This window comes from Balaenoptera ricei, chromosome 4 (genome assembly GCF_028023285.1).
Source record: "Balaenoptera ricei isolate mBalRic1 chromosome 4, mBalRic1.hap2, whole genome shotgun sequence".
NCBI classification, from domain to species: Eukaryota; Metazoa; Chordata; class Mammalia; order Artiodactyla; family Balaenopteridae; genus Balaenoptera; species Balaenoptera ricei.
The window spans coordinates 146,134,074-146,160,001 of record NC_082642.1 but is presented as its reverse complement, the minus strand read 5'-3'; the positions used below and the strand labels follow the sequence as shown (position 1 = coordinate 146,160,001).

General features: G+C 40.4%; 2 protein-coding genes across 6 annotated transcripts in view; one reads left to right on the top strand and one right to left on the bottom strand.

Moving 5' to 3' along the window:
* Positions 1–22,086, bottom strand: part of BACH1 (BTB domain and CNC homolog 1) — a 46,370-nt gene extending 24,284 nt beyond the window's left edge. For 2 of the 5 annotated variants that reach the window (XM_059921425.1, XM_059921430.1), the window contains exon 1: positions 21,965–22,086. The gene's annotated coding sequence lies outside the window, so the exon portion shown is untranslated. Of the gene's footprint in view, positions 1–1,342; positions 1,403–21,924 lie in introns of those variants that run through there. The other 3 variants (XM_059921426.1, XM_059921427.1, XM_059921428.1) reach the window with 3 other exon arrangements.
* LOC132364443 (uncharacterized) lies at positions 784–25,031 on the top strand. The gene is made up of 4 exons (XM_059920009.1): positions 784–1,021; positions 21,201–21,471; positions 21,857–22,036; positions 22,300–25,031. The coding sequence occupies exons 1-4, from the start codon at positions 784–786 to the stop codon at positions 22,652–22,654; spliced, it is 1,044 nt and encodes a 347-aa protein (XP_059775992.1). The 3' UTR covers positions 22,655–25,031.
* The last annotated feature ends 897 nt before the right edge of the window (positions 25,032–25,928 follow it).

The following is a 25,928-nucleotide window of genomic DNA, read 5'->3' as shown; positions in this document are numbered from 1 at the left end:
ACCATTCCACTTCTGGGTATTTATCCAAAAAATATGAAAACACTAATTGGAAAACATATACACACCCCCATGTTCAATGCAGCATTATTTACAATAGCCAACATACGGAAACAACATATATGTCCATCAATGGATGAATGGATAAAGATGTGGTATATATATACAATGGAATACTACTCGGCCATAAAAAAATGAAATCTTGCCATTTGCAACAATACAAATGGACCTTGAGGGTATAACGTTAAGTGTAAATAGTCAGATGGAGAAAGATAAATACTGTATGATCCCACTCATATATGGAGTCTAAAAGAAAACATAACAAACAAAAACAAAATAAAATTTGTATATACAGAGAATAGACTGCTGGTTACCAGAAGGGAACAGGGTTAGGGGTGAGCAAAATAGATGAAGTGGTCAGCTGTATGGCTGGTGATGGATGGTAACTAGAGATTTGGTGGTAAGCACTTTGTAATGTACATAGATGTGGAATTATAATGGTAAACACCTGAAGGTTATATAATGTTTATATACCAATTTTACCTCAATTAAAAAAAGCTATATTGAAAGACACTGAGGAGCACCTAAATAAATGGAGAGATGTGTTCACATAAAACAGAGACCAATGCCTATACCTTCACTCTAGAGCTGCAGTTAGCCCACATGTGTTTGTGTGGCCCACTGCCACCAGTTTGCTCACTACTCGCCTCAAATTCAAGAGAGAATTTACTCTTGGCTCAACCCCCCTGTTGAGCCGTTTTGTGTGACGGGTTACCTCTTAAGTTCATGGTCAGCTTGCAGATTTGGGCCATATGCCAACACCAAGTTCCATCAGCTGCAGCTGAGAATCAGGCAGTAAAAGCCACCCGGGACGACCCCTCTAAGAAGGGTCAGTCTCCCTTAAAGCGTACTGATCTTGCTCCCACCAGAAACCTGGGACTCATCGCTGACACCTCCCACACTCGGCCCCAGTGTCCAATCTCTTACCGAGACCTGGTGCCTCGGCTTCTTACAGCTGAGACCCGTTTGTCTCCGTCTACACCGCCACAACTCCAGTCCAAGCCATCAATGCAATGTCTTACAAGCTCACACATGTACAAATATAGTTACATAAAATGAAAAGTGGCACAAAGTTTCATATATCAATATTTTATCCTTACTAGTGCAAAGTAGTCTAATTTCTACTCTGTTCTATTAAAAAAAAATTCCAGTTGTGATCCACTCCAATTTCAAGAACCAATAATGGACCATGACCTCATACACTGAAAACACAAGCCCACTGGCTAACAGAACAGGGTCTAGAATCATATGCTGTCTGGGTTCAAATCCCAGCTCTGCCACTTACTCACTATATGGCCTTGGACAACCTGCTTAACCTTGCTGGGTTGGGTCTTGTTTTCCTCACCTGTAAAACAAGGATAACAGCAGCACTTCACTGGGTTGTTGTGAGGTTTACATGAAGAAAATGAGGGTAAAGGGTTGAACACAGTGTCTGGCCCAAAGCAAACAAATCATAAATATTAGCTATTAATTATGATGATAATACAAATAACAAAAGCCTCAGCCCCCTCAAGCCCCTCTTGATCCTCTCCAATTTACTCCCCTATATCAATGTCTCCCTTGCTGAAAACCCCACGTCTTCCAAATTTCTTATGATCAATTCTAAATCCTTAGCATGTCCTCCAGACCTGCCTGGTCAGGTTTTCTATTAATCCAGCCTTGCCTCAAAGCCTTTGTCTCCCTCTCTCGCTATTCTCCAGCCTGACCTTCCTTCCTTCTCACCCAAAGGCATCAAGCTCCTTCTGACCTCAGGACCTCTGCACATGCTCTCCCCACTCCCTGGACTTCTACTCTTCAGCTGGCTAACTCCTCACCTTTAGGTCTCAGCGTAAATGTCAAAACCTTGCCTGACTTGTTCTCTACCACAACTCAAGCATATAACAGAGTACCTGGCCCAATGCAGGTACTTGCTTCTGAACAAATGACTTGGCATTTTTAGTATAAACCCAGAACCCCAATCATCTACATCTTCTTCCAAACACAGCACAGTCAGCTATTCCAATACATAAGGGAATAATGCCGCTGAGCCAAGTACTCAGAGAAGATTCCTTGGATAGGTTTTCCAGAGTCAGGAGGAGCAAAAGGGAGGCCCAGCTCTGGGAGCAACTGGCCAAAGGAGAGCAAAGGTTGGCAACTATAAACACAGCCAATACAACTACCCAAACTTGGCTTCATTAGCATGGAGCACTACAAAAAGTTGTTCTGAAAGTCCATTTTCCTAATTCTGAAAGCCATCAAGTGGTCAATAATCCAATTTTACCGAATAACAATAACTAAGTAATGACTAAACCAGGTAAGAAGGGCACACATCCTTCTAACGTCTGTCACCTTCTATCATTTTTCAAACCTAAACAGTAAAATGTAATACCCCCCCAGAGCCTGCCAGACCTAAAATTCTGTTAATTTCTTAACACCAAATTCAGATTCCTGTTACACATGAATTTTTCTATATTCTTGGAAATAGAAACTATTGTTACAGTTCAAAATAAGGTTCACTGACCTGAGCAAATTGCTGATTCATTCAGTAATGCTGATAAAGGATGAACAGGCATTTTAAAGCTTCCTGCATCTCAATTTGGAAATAACTTCTACTCTCTGCTCAATATACAGAATATAAATTTAAGTTTTAATAGTTACTTCTTAATGTTTTTGCTTTCAAAAGCATTTTTTAAAAGAAACAAGATGATGTTGCTTTATCACATTTCAATAACTTTAAAGATAATATACTTAAAAAAAACTTTTAAAATCCTGAGGTGAATATTGGATCACGGAGCCAGATCTACAGTACTTCACAACAAAAATTCAGAATGAAGATGAAGTTCCACGTGTACAGAAGAGCTGGACACAGGGCACAGGGAGTAACCTAGTAGGGCACAGGGAGTAACCTAACACCAAGGATTCATATAAAAAAGACTATCATCCGAACATCCTTCATCTTCACTGAACAATGACAAACGTTCTTTCTACAAGTGCCTACCTGTGCCACATAATAAACTAGGTGCCATAAAAACACAAACAAAAGACAGTCCCTACGTTCAAGAAGAACACAACCTGGAGATGTTCAAAATGAAAATGGTACTTTGGGGTGAAAGAGATGACAATGATCTCTATAAACAACTTCCACAGGAATGTGGGCATTCCTAAAGGTATTTGCAGTAAGCCTTCAAACAAAAACTACTTTCTGGTTAATTCTCATTTAACCATAATATTCAATTACTAAGAACGACTATTTTCAAAATAGTTGTTAGCCAAGGGGGTGCGTGTGTATGGCTGGGCATGAGAGACTGGTGACCCTGGACATCAGAAATGGCACAACAGGCAAATGTCTTGGCCTTTATATAAAGGCAGTGCCCTTCATCTGCAGCCTGGGTGAGTTCCTCCCAACTCTCCTTCTCCTTCTTTCTTGTGGCCATTTGGAATTTCTGCCTTTTTCTCCTTACTGCTTCTGCCTGCCACCACCCATCATCCTGTCAATTACTTTTGCCTCACTCAATTTCAGGGCAGGGTCTTTGGAAGACAGGCAAATTCTTCCTACCACGCCACCCTTCTTGGTTCCCTCTTTAGCTTCAAAATCTGCTAAGCCGGTACCTGTTACAATATACCCAAGATACCAACAGTTTAAGTGTTCTTAAATTAGGTGAGTCTTATCTTCTATTTTTCAAGAGGATGGCGAAGACCAAACAGTATCGTGTGTTTGCACCTTCAGTCCTTTATCTTTTCTTTAAAGGCCTTTAAAAAACATTTTTTTTATTTTAATTTAAGGTGGAGATGCTCATAGGAAAGAATCTTTTTAAAGATAAGGGATCTCCTTGTTATCATCCCCAAGTTTGAAAGAACCTTAACATCAAAAATTCTATGGGAGCTGAAATCACAGACAATAACTTAAATCTGCATTCTTCCAATGTTCTAAGACCTGACTTAACAGCCAGAAAGAGCCAGTAGGAATAAATCAGAACCAAGATTTGCTATTTTCTTTAATCATCTGCAGATCCTAAATATCACGCTTGTTTAAACACTGTATCTGATAATCACATTTTCTAAATCCACTTCTCTCAGCCTTATGAAAAAAAATCTTAAATATGACTGGATAAGGTACATGGATGCATATACCAAAAGAAGCTAAAGGAAAACAGAAAACATAAGTTTGAATTAAGGTAAGTAGCACAGGTGCTTATAGCAGCACCAAAAACAATGACATTGTGTTTTAAGGACTTCTACGGTGACATATGGGAAACCAACCTGACAATCTATGTTAAAATTATGTAACAAAAGATGCTATAGCTTTTTAAAAATGGAGGTGGTGGGGTGAGGGAATCACTACAATTTTTGCAGCTCATGGTTATTACAACAAATGTGAGGTTCCATAGAGAGAAAGTTGGATTTTTTTCCATTTACTTTTCCTATTATTGAGAATTATATATTTAATCATGGATCTTGTTATACTTACTTGGTCTAATTCCGTATGTGAAATTAAGCTAAAATTATACTTAGAAGGGAGAAGTCTGAATGGTTACAGAAGTTTACAGTTGTTTATGGACTCACCTGGTAACAGATCAGAAACAAAAGGTTTTTTTTCCTTCCCAAATCAACAAATTCAAATTTGTTAAATTCTGGGTAAAAGTTTAAAATAGCTTGGAAGGGAATAAAGGAAGAAAAAAGGAACACAGGAAATCCAAGTACCAGAACTAAAACAAGAGTAACAGATTCTTCTGTTATACCTTCTTACTACAAAAAATTTAAGAAACAATGAAGTCTTTTATTTGTTTAACAGATCTGACAGCTATGTGATCCTTAATAGGACTGTTACACCTCAATGGAATACGACTGTGTTGAAAACATGAACTAGCAACTAGAATTGGCTTATCCCGGTACAGCTTATTTACTGAATTATATATTTTCTAACATGCACTTGTCAGTCACTATTTTATTTATCAACTTAGAGGTATGATTTTCCTTGAATGAACTGCACTGTTTAAAGCAGAGCATTTAATGAGTTTTGAGACTTGTATATGTGAACGAAACCACCACCACAATCAAGATAAATTTCCATCACTTCTCAAAATTCCACATGCCTCTTTGAGGTCTCTCCCTCCTTGTTCCCCTGGCTCCAGGTAACCAATGATTTGCTTTATGTCACTGTCGACCAGCATGCATTTTCTATGATTTTTATATAAATGGAATCACACATTATGTACTTTGGCTTCAGGTTTCTTTCACTCGGCTTAATGACGATCAGGTTGCGGACATTAGATGTTTGGGTTTTTTATTGCTGAATACTATTCCATTATATGTATGTACCACCATTTGTTTATCCATTTAATGGTAAATGGACTTTTTATTGTAATAAAGATGGACAACTACAACTACATTGTTTCCAGTTTTGGATTATTGTAATAAAGCTTCAGTGAACATCTGCATGGACATTACTTCATTTCTCTTGGGTAACTGAATACCTAGAAGTGGAGAAGCTGAGTGATATTGTGGGTTTCCGTTTAACTTCTTAGAAACTGCTAAACACTTTTCCAAAGTAACTGTATCATTTTCATTGCTACCAGCAGTGTATGACCACTCCAGCTGCTCCACATTCTCACCAACCTTGGTATTGTCAGTCTTTTTAATCTCAGCTATCCTAATAAATATACAGTGGTACAGAGCTGTGGTTTTAGTTTGCATTTCTTGGTGGCTAATGATGTTCGGCATCCCTATAAATGCTTACTGGCCATTTGTGTATCTTCTTTTGTGAAATGTCTGTTCAATTCTTCTGCCCATTTTTAACTGGGCTGTCTTCTTCTCGAGTTGTAAGAGCCAGTGTAATTTTGATTAGAACTGCAGTGAATCTACACAGCAATTTTAGGAGAACCAACATCTAACAAACTGAGTCTTCTGATGCATGAACATGGCATATCTCCCCATTTACTTAGGTCTTCTTTAATTTCTCTCAGCATTATTCTGATGTTTTTTAGTAAAGAGGGCTTGCATATCTTTTGTTAGATTTATTCCTAAGTATTTTACGGTATTTTGTAGATACTATAAATGGATTTGTTTGTTAAACTTCATTTTCTGGTTTTCTGCTGCTACTATATAAACATAAAATTGGTTTTTTTAATATTAACCTTAAATTCTCTGCAACCTTACTTAATTCTTATTAGTTCTGACAGTTTCTTTGTAGATTCCTTAGGATTTCTATGTACACAATCATGTCATCTGCAAATAGAGACACTTTTACTTCTTTCCCATCTTTACACTTACTTCTTTTTTCCCCTTATTGCAACGACTGAATAGTGAGAGTGGTGAGAAAGGGCATCCTTGCCTTCCTGTAAGGAAAGTGTTCAATGTTTCACCATGAAATATGATGTTAACTGTAGGTTTTCTAAGCTGAGCAACTGATGGGCAGAAAGGGGGGTGTACTAGTTACTATCCCAGTTAACTTAGAACTCCTATAAGAAACTCAAAGGGGAAAAAAAAGCAGAGTGAAAACTTCCAACAATTCCCCTGAAGAGTAAAATTCCCCAACTCACTCAGCACCCTCATTCCCACACCACTTTCAAAGTATTCACCCCAGACATCTATAAGATCCCACAGTCAGGGGCTAGAGATAAGAAGGACAGAGATTAATCATCAGAGAGCACACCTAAGACTGACTCTTTCAGAACCTCACAAACATGGCAGCTGGCTGCTCTAGAGAGCACCAGAGGTGGACAGCGCAGAATATTATTTTATAGCTTGATGGCAACCCTGCCAGTTGGGCAAATTACTTTACATCTCTCTGACAATTCCCTTTTTTTGGGGGGGTGGGGAGAAGTAAGGGACAAGAATAGTACTTTTTGTTGGGAGGATCAAATGAAATAATATACATAATGTCCTTAAGACAGTGCCTGACACATACAAGTGCTCTGTAATTGTTAACTATTATTTGAATTTGATGTTAGAAATGTTTCTGGAAACACGAAAGATCCCAAATAGCCAAAGCAATCTTGAGAAAGAAAAACAGAGCTACAGGAATCAGGCTCCCTGACTTCAGACTATACTACAAAGCTATAGTAATCAATACAGTATGGTACTGGCACAAAAACAGAAATATAGATCAATGAAACAGGATAGAAACCCAGAAACAAACCCACGCACCTATGGTCAATTAATCTATGACAAAGGAGAAAAAAGTATACAATGGAGAAAAGACAGCCTCTTCAATAAGTGGTGCTGGGAAAATTGGACAGCTATATGTAAAAGAATGAAATTACAACATTCTCTTACACCACACACAAAAATAAACTCAAAACGGATTCAAGACTTAAGTGTAAGAACAGATACTATAAAACTAGAGGAAAACACAGGCAGAACACCCTTAGATATAAACTGCAGCAATATCTTTTTGGATCCATCTCCTAGAGTAATGGAAATAAAAACAAAAACAAACAAACAGAACCTAATAAAACTTAAAAGCTGTTGCACAGCAAAGGAAACCATAAATAAAACAAAACAAAATGACAACCTACAGAATGGGAGAAAATATTTGCAAATAATGCAACCAACAAGGGATTAACCTCCAAAACATACAAATAGTTCATACAGCTCAATATCAAAAACACAAATAACCCAATCAAAGAATGGACAGAAGATCTAAACAGACATTTCTCCAAAGGCACACAGATGGCCAAAAGGCACATGAAAAGATGCTCAACATCGCTAATAATTAGGGAAATGCAAATCAGAATTACAACGAGGTATCACCTCACACTGGTCAGAATGGCCATCATCAAAAACTCTACAAATAATAAATGCTGGAGAGAGTGTAGAGAAAAAGGAACCTTCCTTCACTGTTGGTAAGAACGTAAATTGGTACAGCCACTATGGAGAACAGTATGGAGGTTCCTTAAAAAACTAAAAATAGAGCTACCATATGACCCTGCAATCCCACTCCTGGGCATATATCCAGAGAAAACCACAATTTGAAAAGATAAATACACCCCAATGCTCACGGCAGCACTATTCACAGTAGCCAAGACATGGAAGCAACCTAAATGTCCACTGACAGAGGAATGGATAAAGAAGATGTGATACATACACATACACACATACACACACACACACACACACACACACACCATGGAGTATTATTCAGCCATAAAAAAAGAATGAAATAATGCCATTTGCAGCAACAAGGATGAACCTAGAGATTATCATACTAAGTGAAGTAAGCCAGAGAAAGACAAACATTATATGATATCACTTATATGTGGAATCTAAAAAAAAGAAAAGATACAAATTAATTTATATACAAAACAGAAAGAGACCCACAGACATAGAAAACAAACTTATAGTTACCAAAGGGGAAAGTTGGGGGGGAGGAGGGATAAATTAGGAGTTTGGGATTAATAGTGTGTAGATACACACTATTACATATAAAACAGATAACCGACAAGGACCTACTGTATAGCACAGGGAACTATACTCAATATTCTCTAATAACCTATATGGAAAAAGAATCTGAAAAAGAATAGATACATAGATATAGATGTATAACTGAATCACTGTGCTGTACACCTAAAACTAACACAACATTGTAAATCAACTATACTTCAATTAAAAAAAAAAAATGTTTTTGAGTGGCACAGGGTGACAGTGAAACCATAAAGAAAAAAGTGTAATAGCATGTTACTTAGCTTTCCAGTGCCCAATATGGACACAGATATAATAACATGAACACTGTTAACTGGTTTTCAACTTTCAGAACAAATAATGGAAGACTTAATTATGGTTATTAAATGAAATGTAATTATTAACCTTAGTAAAATAAAAGTGGCCAGCTGAGAGATGGAATCAGACAGAACTGAAAGGAAAGGTAGTATTTCTATATAACTTATAATGTACAGAGTCAAAAGATACTGCCTTAGATTAATGAGACCAAATTTTAAAAAAGGTGGAGGGGGGATTGTAGAGGTGACTAAGAACAGAAATAGAATGATTATAAATACAGCTGATGGGATGGCAGAAGCAAACAAAATCAACATCTATGGTAACAGAAAGTAAACAGATAACATCTTAGGTTCATAAATAAAATGAGGTACAAACATCTTAGAGACACAGAGGTCTGTGTCTCTAAAAAATTAAATAGCAGAAATGGGTAAAGATGAATATTATCTTTGAAGCAGAATTAAGTGTGTAACAGATGAAGTTGCTTTATGATAAATTTATTGTTTTTAAATCAAAAATATGTAATACTCTGTAAAAACATAAACTTAAAAGATGCTTAAATAGACAGTAGACAAAAAACAGTCAAACTCAGTTAAGTCTAAACTGTTGATAACTTGGCTGTAAGTCTTAATGCAACTTTTCAAAGATTCTTCAAATAGAAAAGGAATTTGATAAAGAGAAAAATCAATCTTTAACCAAAATCTTCGATTATTTTAACAAAACTAGGCGATAGGAAGGGTAGAAAAATATAGTAAGATTTCTTCTTGTTTGGGAACAATGTTATACATACTGTTTAACATTTCATATTGACAAAGATATCAATTCAGATAGAATCTTTAAAAATGTAAGGGTATCTTTTAGGGAAACAAGCTGTTAAAACTTCCAAACTGGAGCGCTGGTTCTCCGACTTACAGAATCTAATGAAATCTACTGTATTTCCACCAAGAAAACCACTCACATAATAAAATTTTGCAGCTACTTTTGATAGAACTGATGACTTAAACCATGAGCTGATTTTTTTTTAATTTTTATTGGAGTATAGTTGCTGTACAATGTTGTGTTACTTTCTGCTGTACAGCAAAGTGAATCAGCTATATATATATACATATATCCCCTCTTTCTTGGATTTCCTTCCCATTTAGGTCACCGCAGAGCACTGAGTAGAGTTCCCTGTGCTATACAGTAGGTTCTCATTAGTTAGTTATTTTATACATAGTTTCTATAGTGTATATATGTCAATCCCAATCCCTTCCACCCCTTTTCCCCCCAGGAGCTGATTCTTTAAGGAAACCAATAAAATTGACAAACTTCTGCAAAGTCTCACCAAGCAAAATATGAGAAAAAAATGAATACACTACATTCCCACTGGCATACAAAAATACTGTAATGGCTCTTTTCTTAAAATAAAATTTCTTGACCCTCCCCACATCCTTCTAACTACAGTAAAATTCACTGCTCTTCTTTATAGTAGAACTCCCCCAAAAAGCCATTTATATTCACACCATCTCCACTTCCCTCTCTCCCAATTTCATTTGAGCCCACTAAAATCAGACCTTTTCCCCTAAACTCCATGGGAATTACTTTGTGAGGATCAGCGGCCTTCACATTGCCAAATGGCAAATTTTGAGTCTTCTTAGACAGCATCTCAGCAACATTCAACAGGTTTATCATTCCCTCCCTGAAATCCTTTCTTCACTTGGCTTCTGATTCACCACCTCACTAGCAGCCCCGTGTCAATTCGGTGGATCCTCCTTCTCCTCCAAACCCCTAAATGCTGGAGAGCCAGGGCTTGGTGCTCAGATCTCTCCTCCTCTTTGTAACACTCCCTACGAGAACTCATCCAGACTCACAGCGTGGACACGATCACTCATGGACTTACTGTACACTCTCATATTTATATTTGGTCTAATCTCGACTATTCTCTTGAACTTCGTACTCATGTATCCAACTGCATACTCAAATTACTACTTGTATGTCTAACAGGCATCTCACATTTAACATGTCCAGAAACCTTGGTTCCTCCACCTCTAGTTAGGGTATGTATCAAAATATTAACAATGGTTACATCCAGGTAATTTTTGTTTCTGCATTCAAATTCTTAACCATAAACATATTACTTTATAATCAGAAAAATGTTCAAAGAGACAACAAACCATAAACAAAAACATATGCCTTCGGAAAAAATGCAATTCACATTTCTTTCGGCTGTCTTGAAGGCTCCCAAAGGATGTCAATTACTTTTTTCCCCCTTGATAATAGATTATTTCCTCCACTCATCAGGATATTGGTTTTTCACTATCTAGAAAATTCATGGGCAACTCTAAAACACAGCAGCCTCCACTGATATCTTCACAGTAAGCACAAAAGAATAAATTAAATTTTATAGAAATTTAAAATAAAAAGATGCTTTGATGTGGAAAAAGAGAACCCTGTTACAGGAAAATAAGGAGAAAAAACCCATCAAGTCAGGTCTAGCTCTGTGAACACGGGCAAATGTGTACCCTTGAGACTTAAGGAGGGAGCCCCTGCCCTACTTATGTCACAAAGCCCTTTGAAAAAGGATAAAGTGCTAAACACCAAATATACAGAATTATGAAATGCAAAAGAAAATCAATTTTAGGTATTTTAAAACAACCAGCAGCATGATATTGGAAAGAACGGGAAGTACTGGGATATAATTAAGGTTCTGCAGACATTACCAACGGTGTGATCTATAAGATACCTGACCTCACCCTTTAGGTTCCCCATAAGGAAAACAACATCAACACTTACTCTAAGGATTGAATGGTTGGGCGCATTTAATAGCACAGCGCCTGGCATGAGATCATTAACATTTTATTATTATTATTGCCATCTTTATCCAAAAGATGACCAAAAGAATACTGCATTTTCAAAGGTTCTACAAACCCAAGAGTTAAACTACAAAATACAGAGATTCCTGAACCTTTAAGAATGAAATGTCAATAAGTCTAATAAAGATCTCAACAAGATAAAAAGAAAATATTAAAATTATACAAGTCTGCTCAAGAAAATTGATAATTTCACAGACCCAAAGAATTCCCAACTGAAAGAGCACATTCACCCAATACAACCCACTTCCACACTTCGGTTACAGATGAGGAAACTGAAGCCCTTAGAGGGTCAGTCACTTAGAGGTTAAAAAGTTCTTCTGCCCCAGGTCCAAATATTACATTTCAATTCATATGACATGGCCTGAAGAGCAAGGTTGTTTTGAGGGTGGGGGTAAAAGTGAGGAGGATAAAAAAAACAAGACTAGAGGGAAATGTCTCAAGTATCCTGTGTGTGTGATGAGAACAATGTTAGACAAGCAGATTAAAAGGGCATTTATGGAATAGAAATTTTTCCTTATTATTCAATATTTAGTTTATTAATTTCTGATTAACACTTCTTGGATTACATAATCTATCGTTAAAAAGAATCTGACACCAAACTATGCTGAACTTAAATCAAAGTTTGTAGTTATACCCAACTACATATGGAAAATTAAACGAAGGACACAGTGCTGGAGATATTTCACCAAAAGTCATTTTCCATATAGAATAATAAGTGTTCGTGTCCCACATTCATAATGAAATATTCATATGTTATTTTGTTTTCAAACTGTAAAAATTATAACCATGATTCACATTATTTACTTCTGATTGCCTAGAGGAAGTGAAAGCCCTAAAACTAGATCTAGGTCAGAATGACCCTCTGTAGGTCTAAGACTTGACAAATATAGCATGCAAAGTAACTGAAAAAACAAGCAAACCACCAAAAAGGTGCCCTTCAAATTCCCAACCATTCCTTAAACACCTTTTCACCCCAACTCATAATAAATTTGAGTCAAAAAAAAAGGATTAAGAGGAAAAAATGTTAAGTAACAATGTTAATTAAATAAGGCAGCAGTTACAGTAGAGCAATTAGAATATGAATCACAGATATGAAACTTTTTAATTTTGGTAGAGGTACTAAATTGAAATGCTTTATTTAAAGATAACCTAATCCACTAATCCCTGGTAGGCACTATAGTGCTAGGTATCTCAATATACATAGCTAAAACTAAATTTTTAAAATCTATTTCTTGTTATTGATGTTAACTTGGAAGTCAAAATTACGGAAGTCAAAATTACCATCTCTAAAATGGAGATTAACGAGCTGTAGACTTTCCACCTGAGCCCTCAGATAGCTACTTTCCAATATACAGTCACAAGATTTAGTCAAATAAGTAATAATTTTAGGCCTGTAAAAAAAAAAAAAAAAAAAAAAAGTTGAAATATTTCTCAGTTCAAATATCATTCGAGGAACAACTGAGTAGGTAAATACTATTGTTTTTTTACCGGAGATGAAAATTATTTTGGCAGTATTGTCTTTCTAAATTCTATCCAAAAAAGTAACACTATTTCAAAAGCCTACCCTAACCATCTATCATAGCTATTCGTTATTCTCAAATAGAAAAAAAACTATTAGTAATTATTTTCTATTTTATGAATTTACAGCACTAAGTATTTATGTATTTACATTATCTGTTTGCCTTTCCCATCCATACAAAGCACCAAAACTTAGGATTGAGAAGAAGGAACAAGAATTAAACACAAGTCCTTTGAACATATCAAAGTGCAGTAAACAGTTTAGGAGTGCTACAGGAACACTGTATAAAATTAACGTGGAATTATTCTTGAAGTCTGAAAGGAATGGCAAATAAACTAACCACAGGACAGCTTTCCCTCCTAGACGAAGAATGAGTGTGTAAAGAGGGAGTGATGTTCCCGTTAGTATCCCAGATTCAAGAATGTGGGTTCCAAAGAATGCTGGCCTATCCAGGCAATGAATCAACCATTCCATTCAAACCAGACTAGCCTCACCACTCACTGAGAGCCACAGACATCACAGATGGGCATGCCCTACAGAGTAAGAGAGAGAGAGTGGTCCTCTTGGTATAGACACAATCAGAAGCTACAAGATATTATTATATATTCTTCTTTCCCTGAAAGTATTAGGAGAATAACAGAGAACCTCAGAACTATTTAGAGCAGCAGTCCCCAACCTTTTTGGCACCAGGGACTGGTCTCATGGAAGACAATTTTTCCACGGATGTCAGGGGGGATGGTTCAGGCAGTAATGCGAGCGACGGGGAGCAGCCGATGAAGCTTTGCTCACGTGCCCACTGCTCACCTCCTGCTGTGCAGCCCAGTTCCTAACAGGGCCCAGTACCAGTCTGCGGCCCGGGGGTTGGGGACCCCTGGTTTACAGTACTGAAAGAAATGTATTCCTACTACATGTAATTTTTTGGATAGAATGGGCAAATTTTCAATTTTAAAATCATTTTAAAATAAAACATTTATTTGATCTGACTGTAAAAATAATACTTGATCATAGTAGGATATATAAGAGGAAAAAAGTCACCAAAAACTCCAAATCCGAAGACAACCACGTTTTCTTTTTCTACTCAGAAGTATGTGTCTGTGCGTAGCGTTGATACAAGTAGCAGGCAAGGATGACACTGTTGGCCATCCAGTTCCATTTGCCCCCTCATTTTCTAACCACATCCTGATTGTGCCCACAAATCTACTCTCTACCTGAGGCCATGAGTTTCGGGGGTAGCAAACCCTAGTCCCAACCCAAGATGAATCGCAATCCATTTAAGCCAATCACAGTGGTCTGACTTCTCTTGACATTGACTGATTTAGGCATAAACTTATGCAATGCTGGCCCCAAAAAGGAGAGGCTGGGGTGGTATTTACTATGAGGTCTTTGGGAAAGGCTTTTATCACTAATAAAGAGATATCACAGAAAAAAAAAAAAAAAAAGTCTTCTTCCAAGAAACTCAGTTATATTTACTGGTACACTTGAACTTGTGCCAGTCATCTTGCAACCATAAGAGGAACTAGCCACGGATAAAAGAAAGACATAGCCTGCATTTTCAACCTTTTCCCACTGACCTTATTTTTAAATACATACAGACGCAGACACACAACCTTCCTGACCCAACCTCCCCCAACTAAAATCTCTCTTCTCTTCATTGCTATGCTTCTCAAAAGAGCGGTCAAAACAAGCTGCCTCCTCCACTAAATTATGCATTCATCACTGACATTCCTAAGGCTTTCTTAATTTCCCAAAGCTTAAGCTTCTTCTCATACCCTATGGTTTCAAGCCACATCTTACATGTTGCTATTTTAGCAATTACCACATGCTACAGTAATGGTCTGCCTGTCAGACTGTAACCTCTGAAAAATTCTGTATTGCCAACATCTAGAAAAGTTCCTGGCATATCAAGGCACAAATATGTTTCATTAACCAAATGTAAACCCGATACCTAACACGTAGGCATACCATGAACGGTGAAATGAGTTTAGCAACCCTACTATCTACACACACCAGAATATGTGTTTGAGTGTAAACTGGGGAGAAGAACAGCATGCACAGGAAGATAAGAGACCAAAGTGCCTTGAAACTTAAAAACACAATTATTCTTTACTCCCCAGGGATCAGAGAGCTGGTCAAAGTTAACTCAGTAGGAGAGAAGAGGATGTTTCCACACTGGTGTATGAGAAGCCATGGCAGGGAGGCGTGCTAGTACCTGAGCAGCTCTGCCACTGGTGAGCACTGCTGCCAACCTGCTCCCCAGAGGAAAAGGTGTCCCAGACCTCCTAGGGTCTGGAACAGGCAACAAACCAGGCCAGTGACAACAGACATGCGCTTAAAGGCAACACACATTTTTTTAAAAGCCCAGAGAAATATATCTAGAGCTTGAACAGTACTTGCAACAGTCCAAGAGACAATGAAGCAGGCGAAGCTGCTCGTAGCTACAGACTCGTCCCTAACCAGCATTTCCTTTGCTATCTCTGGATGACAACTGGGAATGAAGGAATGAAGCAAAGATCCCTACTCAGCTGGGCAAAATTCTTTTCTACTTCAAAAGTCTCTTACTAATGTGGGAAAACTGATTAAAAGGGCAATGTCTTTTTTCTTACTTCCCCTTGTAATTTTAGTAGTAAATCCTATCTAGAGGAGCCCTGCTGGGGACACTCCTCAGAAAAACAGAGTAAATAAAGAGACATTAGGTACTTTAAAAATGTAAAGTGTCTTGGGCCAAGATTTGACAACCACTTTACATTTTATAAAATAACAGTTCAGTGCAAAATACACATTAATGAAATTACTGATCTTACCAAAACCCACTTACTCCAAATTGACAAACTAATAATTACAACCTAATAAGTTCATTGAAAGACTAATAAATCTTTTATAGTCACCTATTTTATAGCAAACTCTCTGATGGATAAGTACATCTCCTCACTGATTTAACTGACTTCCAAAAGACGTTGGCACATTTTAGAGAAGGAATAAGGCATTAAGGATATGAAGATACCAGGAAGTAGGGTCTTCCCATTTCTTCAATAAGACCCTAAGAGTTCATCTCCTTAGGCCAAAAACATCTCCCCTGGGAATCCTAGAGGCTGACCAGTCAGTAAAAAGAAGAGATTAATGACAGGGGGGAAAGAAAAGGCAGAAGAGGGAGGTAAGACATTCCCCATACCACGTTTAGTCTATAACCTTAGAGGTGGGATATTGACAAGGTCCAGGCTACAAAGGAACTGAAAAAATGACCCCACTATATAAAACACTTTTTAATGTAATTCCACTTTAATGGGGGATGGGGAAGTGGAGTACAGCTAACCACTATGACTCTGATTCAATCTAAGAAATGACAAATTAAAAAAGTGAAAATGACTTTACCAGATAGAAGCTAGGAACAGTTATTTTCTTACAAAAATATCCTTTGATTACTAACTTTCCTAAGGCATTAAGAAAATGACTCAAATTTATTTTTAAAAGAATATGGGGCTTCCCTGGTGGCGCAGTGGTTGAGAGTCTGCCTGCCAATGCAGGGGACACGGGTTCGAGCCCTGGTCCGGGAGGATCCCACATGCCACAGAGCAACTAGGCCCGTGAGCCACAACTACTGAGCCTGTGCGTCTGGAGCCTGTGCTCCGCAACAAGAGAGGCCGCGACAGTGAGAGGCCCGCGCACTGCGATGAAGAGTGGCCCCAGCTCGCCGCAACTGGAGAAAGCCCTCGCACAGAAACGAAGACCCAACACAGCCAAAAATAAATTAATTAATTAATTAATTAAAAAAAAAAAAAAAAAAAAAGAATACGATTTGCACACAGCTTCACCTGCACTGATGTAACATTTTCTAAACGGTGCCAGTACTGAGAAAGGAGCCAGCAGCCCGCCAACTCCACTGCATGCCCACAGTGCTCCTAGGACAGTCATTAACAACCAAGATCCTGGCAACCACTATTTCTTTGTTCCTTATATTTGCTTGGGGACAATTTTTATGATCCTATTAATATTCTCTAAACTGTCCCTGATCCTAAATAAAACAAAGGATCTGTTCCAGAGGAGTGATCATATTAAAGGAAAGTATTAGATGTATAAGAGGTTTAGCATCTAGACAACCCAAATTATATTTTGCTCGATCCAATTCTAAGTCAATTACAAGGAAAAAGAAGTCAGAAGACAAATTTCCTTTCTATCTCAGGAGATGAACTAAATGATTTAAATCCAGGTGCTTCCTCAATCCTCACACCAATGATGGAAACAGAAAGTAGAATTCTAAATGATCAAGGGTTTCAATTCAGTACATATTTAAAATAACTTACGAGGTACAACATATACTGTTTTCTCCTTCACTCTTTTAAAAATCCCCAAGTTTCAAAACCACAGAACCAAAAAGAATCCATGTTATACTACTAGTGCAGCGACTGACAGTTTATGGAACAAACAGCCAAAGCACGTTCACTGTTCCACGGAGATAAACAGAAGACATGCATCTTCATTAAGAAACTTACACTCTAGTCAAAAGGATGGTCAAAATGTTTGACACAACCTTTCTGAATTACTAACCGGTGCAAGAAGCCACATGATAAACATATCTACTGTTTATCATGGATAATTTTTCTATATTAGCACAAACATGTCATTTAAAGAAAATACAATACTTAGAAATAACTGGCAGGTAAACTTACATTCCAAATGTTCACTACAAGTCAGGAATGAGAATCAAAAAATGAGTTCTGTCCTGATGTTAATAAGCAGGAAGGGGGTAGACAGGTTACTAACCCTGCTGGACCACAGTGTCCTCAATTATAACATGAAGAATAGATGAGATGCAGGATGGCAGATGTTATTTCTTCAAAAGCCAATTCCAATTAACTGGTGAAAACTGCCTCTAGAGCATTTTGCTGAGACTGTTAGATTCCTTTACTAAAAAGCCATGTCCTATGTTACTTGCCCTCAGAAGTGGGGTGTTTGTTTGAGATGCTGCTACTGATTTGTCAGAATGTTCACTTGAGTTGTTTTCCCAGTAGCAGCCACGTGCTGCACACCCACGCTTCTCCTCACTCTCTCCTCTGATCAGTCGTGAAATGCAGCTCAGGGAGGCTGCAAAATGTGGCTGTGTAACCAAGCACTTCCCTGATTCTGAAGAACAGACAATAACAACTAATGCGTACTGATGTTTAATACGGAGCCAGCACTGTTCTAACCGCTTAACACATATTAATGCACTTTGCAACAACCCCTATGATATAGATTCTATTATCATCATCCCATTTTACAGATGAGAAAAAGAGGCACAACTAAGTGAAGTAACTTGTCTAAGGCTTCACAGCAGGTAAGTAACAAAGCAAGAACTTGACCTTCAGCAGTCTGGCTCCAGATGGCCCACTTTTAACGACTTTGCTTACTGCTTCTCTGTCAACTGTACAGTGATCAAATCTACAACTTCAATTTTCTTAATGCTATGCACTAAGCCAGAAGCCCAGGTTTCATGGTGGTGTAAGTCTATATTTTACCTGCAGTCTTGAAATGTTTACTCTCTCCAAGGGGCCTGGATTCTGGCAAATAGTGCTCAAATTACCCATACCTTGAGCTCTGGTATATTACCTGGTTTGGTATATTTTTTAAAATCAAAATAGTTTCCTAAGTCACCCATTCAGCCACACAAAATACACCCTCCATTTAGTAGAATCCTCAGGAAATGTGAGTTTAGGGTTAAAGCAATTCTCCCATTAACAGAACATTAGTCAGAAAAGGGAGGACGAGCTGATCCTTAAAACCTAAGTCTTGGAGAGGATCAGCACCGTGAAGAGCAGTAACGGGGGGAATGCCACTTCCCAAGTGATTTGCTGGGTATGCAGTCTTATTAATCCTTGTGAAAGGGGCCCCTTGTAAACTTGGCCCCCAAAAATGCAGACTTCAAGGAGTAACAGTGATCTTTCAAAGAATTTGTTATATACAAGTTATACTCCAATGTGCAGATTATCTTCTGGTGGTCCCATTATACCCTTTTTACCTATTACTACACTTCAAATCATACCCATGAAACAAACCAACCATCTGGCTTGTCTCCAAATTCAAAATACATGGTATTATATGTAATAGGCAACAATGTATTTTTTGTTATTTCCATTCTCCACATCAACAATGTAATAAGAAATTTACACTCAAGCTTCTAATCTTTAAAATACAGCATAAAAAGAATAGAACTACATGTGAAATAAAAATTAAAATGAATTAAGAACATCTGAAAAAATGACAGCTTTTAAGAGGAAATCACAAGTTTTAAAAAAAGTACCCCAATTGTTGAAAGAGTGTTACTGGCAGTGGTTAACAAACTCTTTATGTTCCCCAACAGAAAAGGGGGAGGCATAAACCCAAGTTATATAACATGCATGTACTACTGTTATCCTGTATCTTGAAGATGAATGTCTTTCTTATTTTATATAAAAGTGAGTTTTCAAAAAATCAAGGGTTTATTATTTTCTTCCAAATGAATCATCTTGCACTCACCTTAGAAACCCTAATCCCTAAAAAATTCATGATTTTTAATCTCTTCTAGTCCCAAAAGTAAGGCACCTTTTTCTACTACAAAATGTTTTAATGAGCTACCATCAATAAGAATCAGTCATTCTTCTGACCACAGATAAGGGTCAGATCCACCCCCACTCCACACTTCCCTTCCCTAAACTCTGTTAGCAATAGGGACTGTATGCTTGGGTCCTGTGCTCATTTTTAAAGCAAGAAGTAATGATCCGAGACGGAAAGACACCAGCGCCAACACTACGACAATGAGACAGATATCCATATGGTTTGCCTTTCACCCGACAGTGCTTTCAAGACTCGATCCAAAGAGACCTGTTAATTCCACCCACATTCTCCTTCCCCTCCTCTCTGCCACCAGAAACTACTAGTGTATGTAATGAAAAGCCAGGGGCCATGAAAACCACGAGGAAGGCTCGTGGAGGAAGCCTCCTTCTGTGTTCTCCTAAAGAAATCTTTATGAAGAACAAATTAAGTTCACTTTCTGAAATGTATAAACCACAGAACAACAAAACCACAAAAGGGAAACAAAAAACTAAGTACAATAAGAAGAGTGAATACTTTTGTTACAATACTATTAAGAGGTGACTCCTAGCTGCAAATTTCTTCCTCAGTTTTAGCTCTCTCCAGCACAAACTTCTCAGGCAGTAGGTCACGAGGCTGCTCTGTTTACCCACCACCTCAGCGCTCCTCGGCCACTTCCTAAGAGCGCTGGCACCTCACCCGCTGATTACCTGTATCAACACAAACAGCCCCAGCTTCAGGCCTCTGAAGCAACCCCTCTTGAGTGCTCCTTGGCCTTTTACAGTGGAGGCATGTGATGAGAGTATCTGCACCAGCTGTTCCTAATTACCTCTCAGGCTGGGGCGAATGACTCAGCAGCCCAACTTTTTTTAAGGAGTCATCTACCTTGTTAGCCAACCAATATATTGAACAATGGTAAACCACTTGACAGAGCCACAGGTTAAACAACAGTAATGCACGATGCCATGCCATCACTTAAACCAAGGCCATCCTACTCCCAGCTGACTCACCAAGTGTTCTTTTTCCCCAGGCTTCTTTAATCCAAAGGCTGAAGTGGCAAGCGCCTTCAAGCCCAGCCCAGCCCTTGCACCACTACCCAAGACCAGGAAGAAGCAGCCGGCCTCTTCCCATTTCTCTGCTTGACCATGTGAAGCGCTCAAGCGCTCTGGCACTAACACGTCCGGTGTTTCCACCCTCTATCTTTCGGAACTGCTTGAAATGCAAACCCTGCTGGATATAAGCAGTGTTAAACTACATGAACAAAGACCTAGTCGCAGCACCCTCCAGACCCAATACTGATAGAATTCTCCCGAAAGATAGGCATCCCTACAAAACAGCCTTTGTTCCTTCAAGCGTGACACTGGAGTCTGTTTTTCCCACACACGTTCTTTCACAATCACTACTACGCTATACCTTGAATCAGCCCAAATTCAACGCAGAAGGCTCACTGCACAAAAACCTTCTGTACCATTCTACTCAGTGACATAAAACTGCCGTGCAAGAACGAGAAAACCATGGCACTCGCGTTTCATTAGACGAGCACAAAGCTGGTGACTCTACGATCAACACCCACTCTCACCCGACTGTGGGAGTCTTTAATTACAACGCGCGGGCAAAACTCCAACAAAGGGAGCCCTGGGATCTCCAGGCCCCCAAACCAATCTTCGCTAAATCCAGTCCCGCAGGGTGGTATTTTTGCTCCAGCCATGAACTCGGCCTTTCTTACGTGATTACACGCGCGACCTACACCCAGGCTGGGCAGACGGGAGGCAAACAGCTCGCCGGACGCGGCGGCTGCCGACGGTGGTGAGAGGGGGCGGAGGGACAATACGGAGCCGGGGCGGCCGCGCGGGCGGTGCTGATGTGTCACAGCCCCGGCGGGCCGCGCGCCGGCTGGGGGTTGGGGGGTTGCCGGGCTCGAACCCAGGTGCCCAAGAGGCGGGGAAGGGGGAGCGGGCGCCCAGGCCCCAGCACATCCCGGCCCCCCGCCCGCCGGCCGGGGGTAAAGTACAGCGCGGGCCCGTAAACAACGGCGCCGGCCGCGCGCGGGGGCACGGGGCGCCGACCCGTCGCCCCTTCCGGCGGACGCGGCCACTTCCAGGAACGGGAGCCGCAGCCGCCCCCCGCGGGCCCCGCTTAATGCCCCCCGCCCAGAAAGCAGCCGCCCCGGTCTCCCTCACCACCTCCCCAGGACCTGCCCGCGGACCGCCCCTCACAGGCCGGCGGCCCAGACCGCGCGGGCGACGCCGCCGCGCTTACCCTGCCGGGGAAGAGCGCCCGGGACAGGCGAGCCACTCACCAGAGCCGAGGCGCGACGCAGCCCGACTGACGGCAGCGAGCGAGCCTGGCGGGCCGCGCGGGCAGCTATCAGGTGACTCACTCCCTCTCCGTGGCCGGCCGCCCCCTCCCCTTCCTTTCCCTTTCCTCCCTCGCCTCCCCTCCCTTCCCCTCTCGTTCCCTCCCCTTCCCTCCGCCGCCGCGGCCACCGCCCCCTCCTGGCGCCCAAGCCCCGCCCCCTAGCGAGGTCCCGCCCCCTAGCGAGGTCCCTCCCCGTAGGCCTGCCTCGCGAGACCCCGCCCTTCCCCGCTCTGTAGCGCCTAAACTCCGCCCTCACTAAAGGCCCCGCCCCGCCAGCCTGGAAGCCTCGGTACGCGGATCCCTGCGGCTCCCTGCGTGTAGGCAGAAGCCCACACGAGGGGATGCAGGGAGGCATCGCGCAAGCCCTGGGCAGGGCAGGCCTCGAGGAGGCGGCGGCGGGGTCCCGCAACCTCCGTGGGCAGCGCCCCTTTGCGAGCACAGCCCGCAGCCTGAACGAAAAAGCCACCCGAGGACCACCTCCTCCTTTCCTGCTGAAAGCAGAAAGGAAAAGCCTGACGGCCTGCTCGCTCTAAGTGTTGCCGGGATACCCGGAATCGAGTGCCAGCGGACACCAGCAGGGAGGACGAGCGCCGGCCACGTCCCTCCCCAGACCAGACCCCCTCAGGAGTAGCTTCTGGCAGCCCCTGCAGCAGAGCTTCTTCTCTGCCTTCTCCTGGGGGTGGCGGGAAGCCCAGGTTCGCAAGGTTTTTGAGCTTCCTGATAGGGATGCATCAAATGCATCCAGGATTTTGTAGAAAGCCTCTGGCAGCCCTACTTTTGTCTGACAGTGAAAACAGTGGCGTCGGCTAACAGGTGTTCCCTCTACGTGGTGGCCGCCAGGAAACTTGGAACCAGGTTGAGCGCCCAATGGTGTCAGCCGGCTCATCTCAAGCCCAGGTCAGGCTTTCATCTTCTGCTGCTTATTCCGGTGTTCATCCAATTGTTGGTGTTAAAATTAAGTTCCCAAGCCATTTAGCATCTTTGGAGTTCAAAGCACTGACTGTGCGAAAAGATGTGCACCTGGCAAAGCCTACACTTATCAATCTTAAGGGAGACCCGAGCACTCTGGCACTGTGCCAGCCGACCTGATTGGAGTTGGGATCTTGTAAAGGGGTTTTGCCGTTGGCTTTTGAGTTCAGGTCGAAAGACAGAAAGAAGTCGATGGCTGGACAGCATCAGCACCAGGATGTGTGGGCTCATTCTTGCACACAGGAAGACAGCCCTGGACCTCTCAGGGCAAAACAAGACTGCCAAGTTAATGAAGTCAGGTATTATCACTAACATGACTGCGTTTGTATTCACAGGCGGTGAGATTTAGGGACATTTGAGTTACATCCAAAATACACGAGAAAATGATGAGTGAAATTGTGTGGGAGTCCAAGGGGTAAAGTGATTCGCTGTGACCTAGAATTTGGGCAGTAGGTAACATTTGCATTGGATCTTAACTGGGAAGAATGGGGCCCTGCAGTCCAGGGAGGGAAGAGCATATGCAATAGTCCAGACGTTGGAGGCAGATGGCATTTCAGGCTACCTGAGTTCATGGTGGGGTAAAAATATTTAGTTAGAAAGGAGGAAAGAACAGTTGGAAATAGACATGAAAGGACTGGGGTTCTTACATGCACCTGAGCATTTTTGAGGCTTCACTCACCTTCCACCCAAAGCCAGTGGAATTCTAGTCTTCCTTCCTCCCACGCCTTTGCAGTTTCTTCGAGAGGAAGAACAGACCCTCCTCTTTGCGAGGAACTCTTCCTTCTGTACTCTCGATAAATGGCAGTGAAAGTTTCTAGCATATGCTCTGATATGTTAAATTATTTGAAAAGCCTTACAAAGGTATATCAAGGTGTTGAGAATATCAAGGCTGTTAGGAGTTACTCTCAAACTTTAGTGTTCATGAGAATCTCTGGATAGCCAGGACATGGAAGCAACCCAAATGTCCATCAACAGAGGAATGGATAAAGAAGATGTGGTACATATACACAGTGGAATATTACTCAGCCATAAAAAGGAACAAAACAGTGCAATTTGCAGAGATGTGGATAGACCTAGAGACTGTCATACAGAGTGAAGTAAGTCAGAAAGAAAACAAATATATAATATCGCTTATATGTGGAATCTAGAAAAATGGTACAGACGAACTTATTTGCAAAGCAGAAATAGAGACATAGATGTAGAGAACAAGCTTATGAATACCAAGGGGGGAAGGGGGGATGAATTGGGAGATTGGGATTGATATATATACACTACTATGTATGAAATAAATAACTAATGAGAACCTACTGTATAACACAGGGAACTCTACTCAGTGCTCTGTGGTGACCTAAATGGGAAGGAAATCTAAAAAAAGAGGTGATATATGTATATGTATAACTGATTCACTTTGCTGTACAACAGAAACTAACACAACATTGTAAAGCAACTATACTCCAGTAAAAATTAAAAAAAAAAAAAAAAAAGAATCTCTGGGGTACTTGTTAAAAATATAGATTCCTGGGCTCTGCCCCCAAAGATTCTGGTTTCATAAGTCTGAATGTGCCCCAAGGATCTGCATTATTTTTAATAGTGATGCAAATGGTCTTCAAACCTCACTTGAGAAGTACTGAGTTAAAGCTTATGGTGTATATTAGGTGCAGGGCAAAAAAAAAAAAAAACTAGAGAATGATATAAAACCGAGTCAGATATGTCAATATTATGACATAGTATGAGTGTGTTTCATGTTTGGTAATTGCAATCATTGTTGCTTTTGTTGTGGTCATCCATGTACAATGCCTGGTGTCAGTCTATTTATCTCTTGTAAAAATAAAATATAGTGTGTGTGTGTGAAAAAATAAAAAAATAAATAAAAATAAGAAAAAAAAAAAACCAAGTCAGAATGGGAAGGGCCTCGTGCAGTGTGCCTACAGTTTGAACTTTATCCCATGGGCTGAAGGGAGTGTGTAGAGGTATTTAAGTCATGTGATTGTTTTTAGAAGCTAACTCTAGAGAACCTCATTCACTCCATTTCCATTGCCTTAGCTCCTTCTGTCTCTAAATATTCATTCACTAATTAAATCAACGATATTTGGAGGTTGAACAAATTGTTTTAAACTGTAAACGATTACCAAGATAAAACAAGAATAGGTCACCACAAGTTGAAAAACTGCCAGTTCACACTTCTTCCCTCAAAAATGATTATGAATTAAAACCCTACCACCCCTACCCCTAGGTTGAAAGATTTTTGTAAAAAATGAACATATTTCATTAGAAGACAGGCTTCCTTGAGCAGGATGGGCAAACACACCCTAGTGTTTACCTGCTATCTGAAATGAAAGGTAAGGTGAAAGGAATGTAGCCTCTGACTTGGGATATTCACAGCGTCTAAGATTTTAAAAAGGCAGAAATTATAAAATAAGCTACAAGGATATATTGTACAACACAGGGAATATAGCCAATATTTTATAATAACAATAAATGGAGTATAACCTTTAAAAATTCTGAGTCACTATATTGTACACCTGTCACATATAATATTGTACATCAGCTATACTTCAATTTTTTTTAAAGGCAGTAGAAGAGAAAGAAAGAACACAATATTGGAGCAGAAGAACTTAACGTGACAGGGGCCAAATTGGTGAAAGAGGTGCTACTTGAATACCAGATGTAATGACAACCAAAGTGGCACAGTGTAGGGTCCAAGTAGGGAAAAATTCTTGTGCCTCCAACAAAACCAACTGGAGTAACTCTTTTGTCACTCTCCCCATCGAGAAGGGGAATCTGTTGTCCATCCACTCGAAGCGGGGTTGGCCCTGTAACTTCATAGCCAAGAGAACACTGCGGAAGTGACGCTCTGTTAGTTCTGGGTCTAGTCTTTGGATTGGCATCTCCCGCTTCCTCCTTCTTGGGACCCTCCCTCACAGACAAGTCACCAT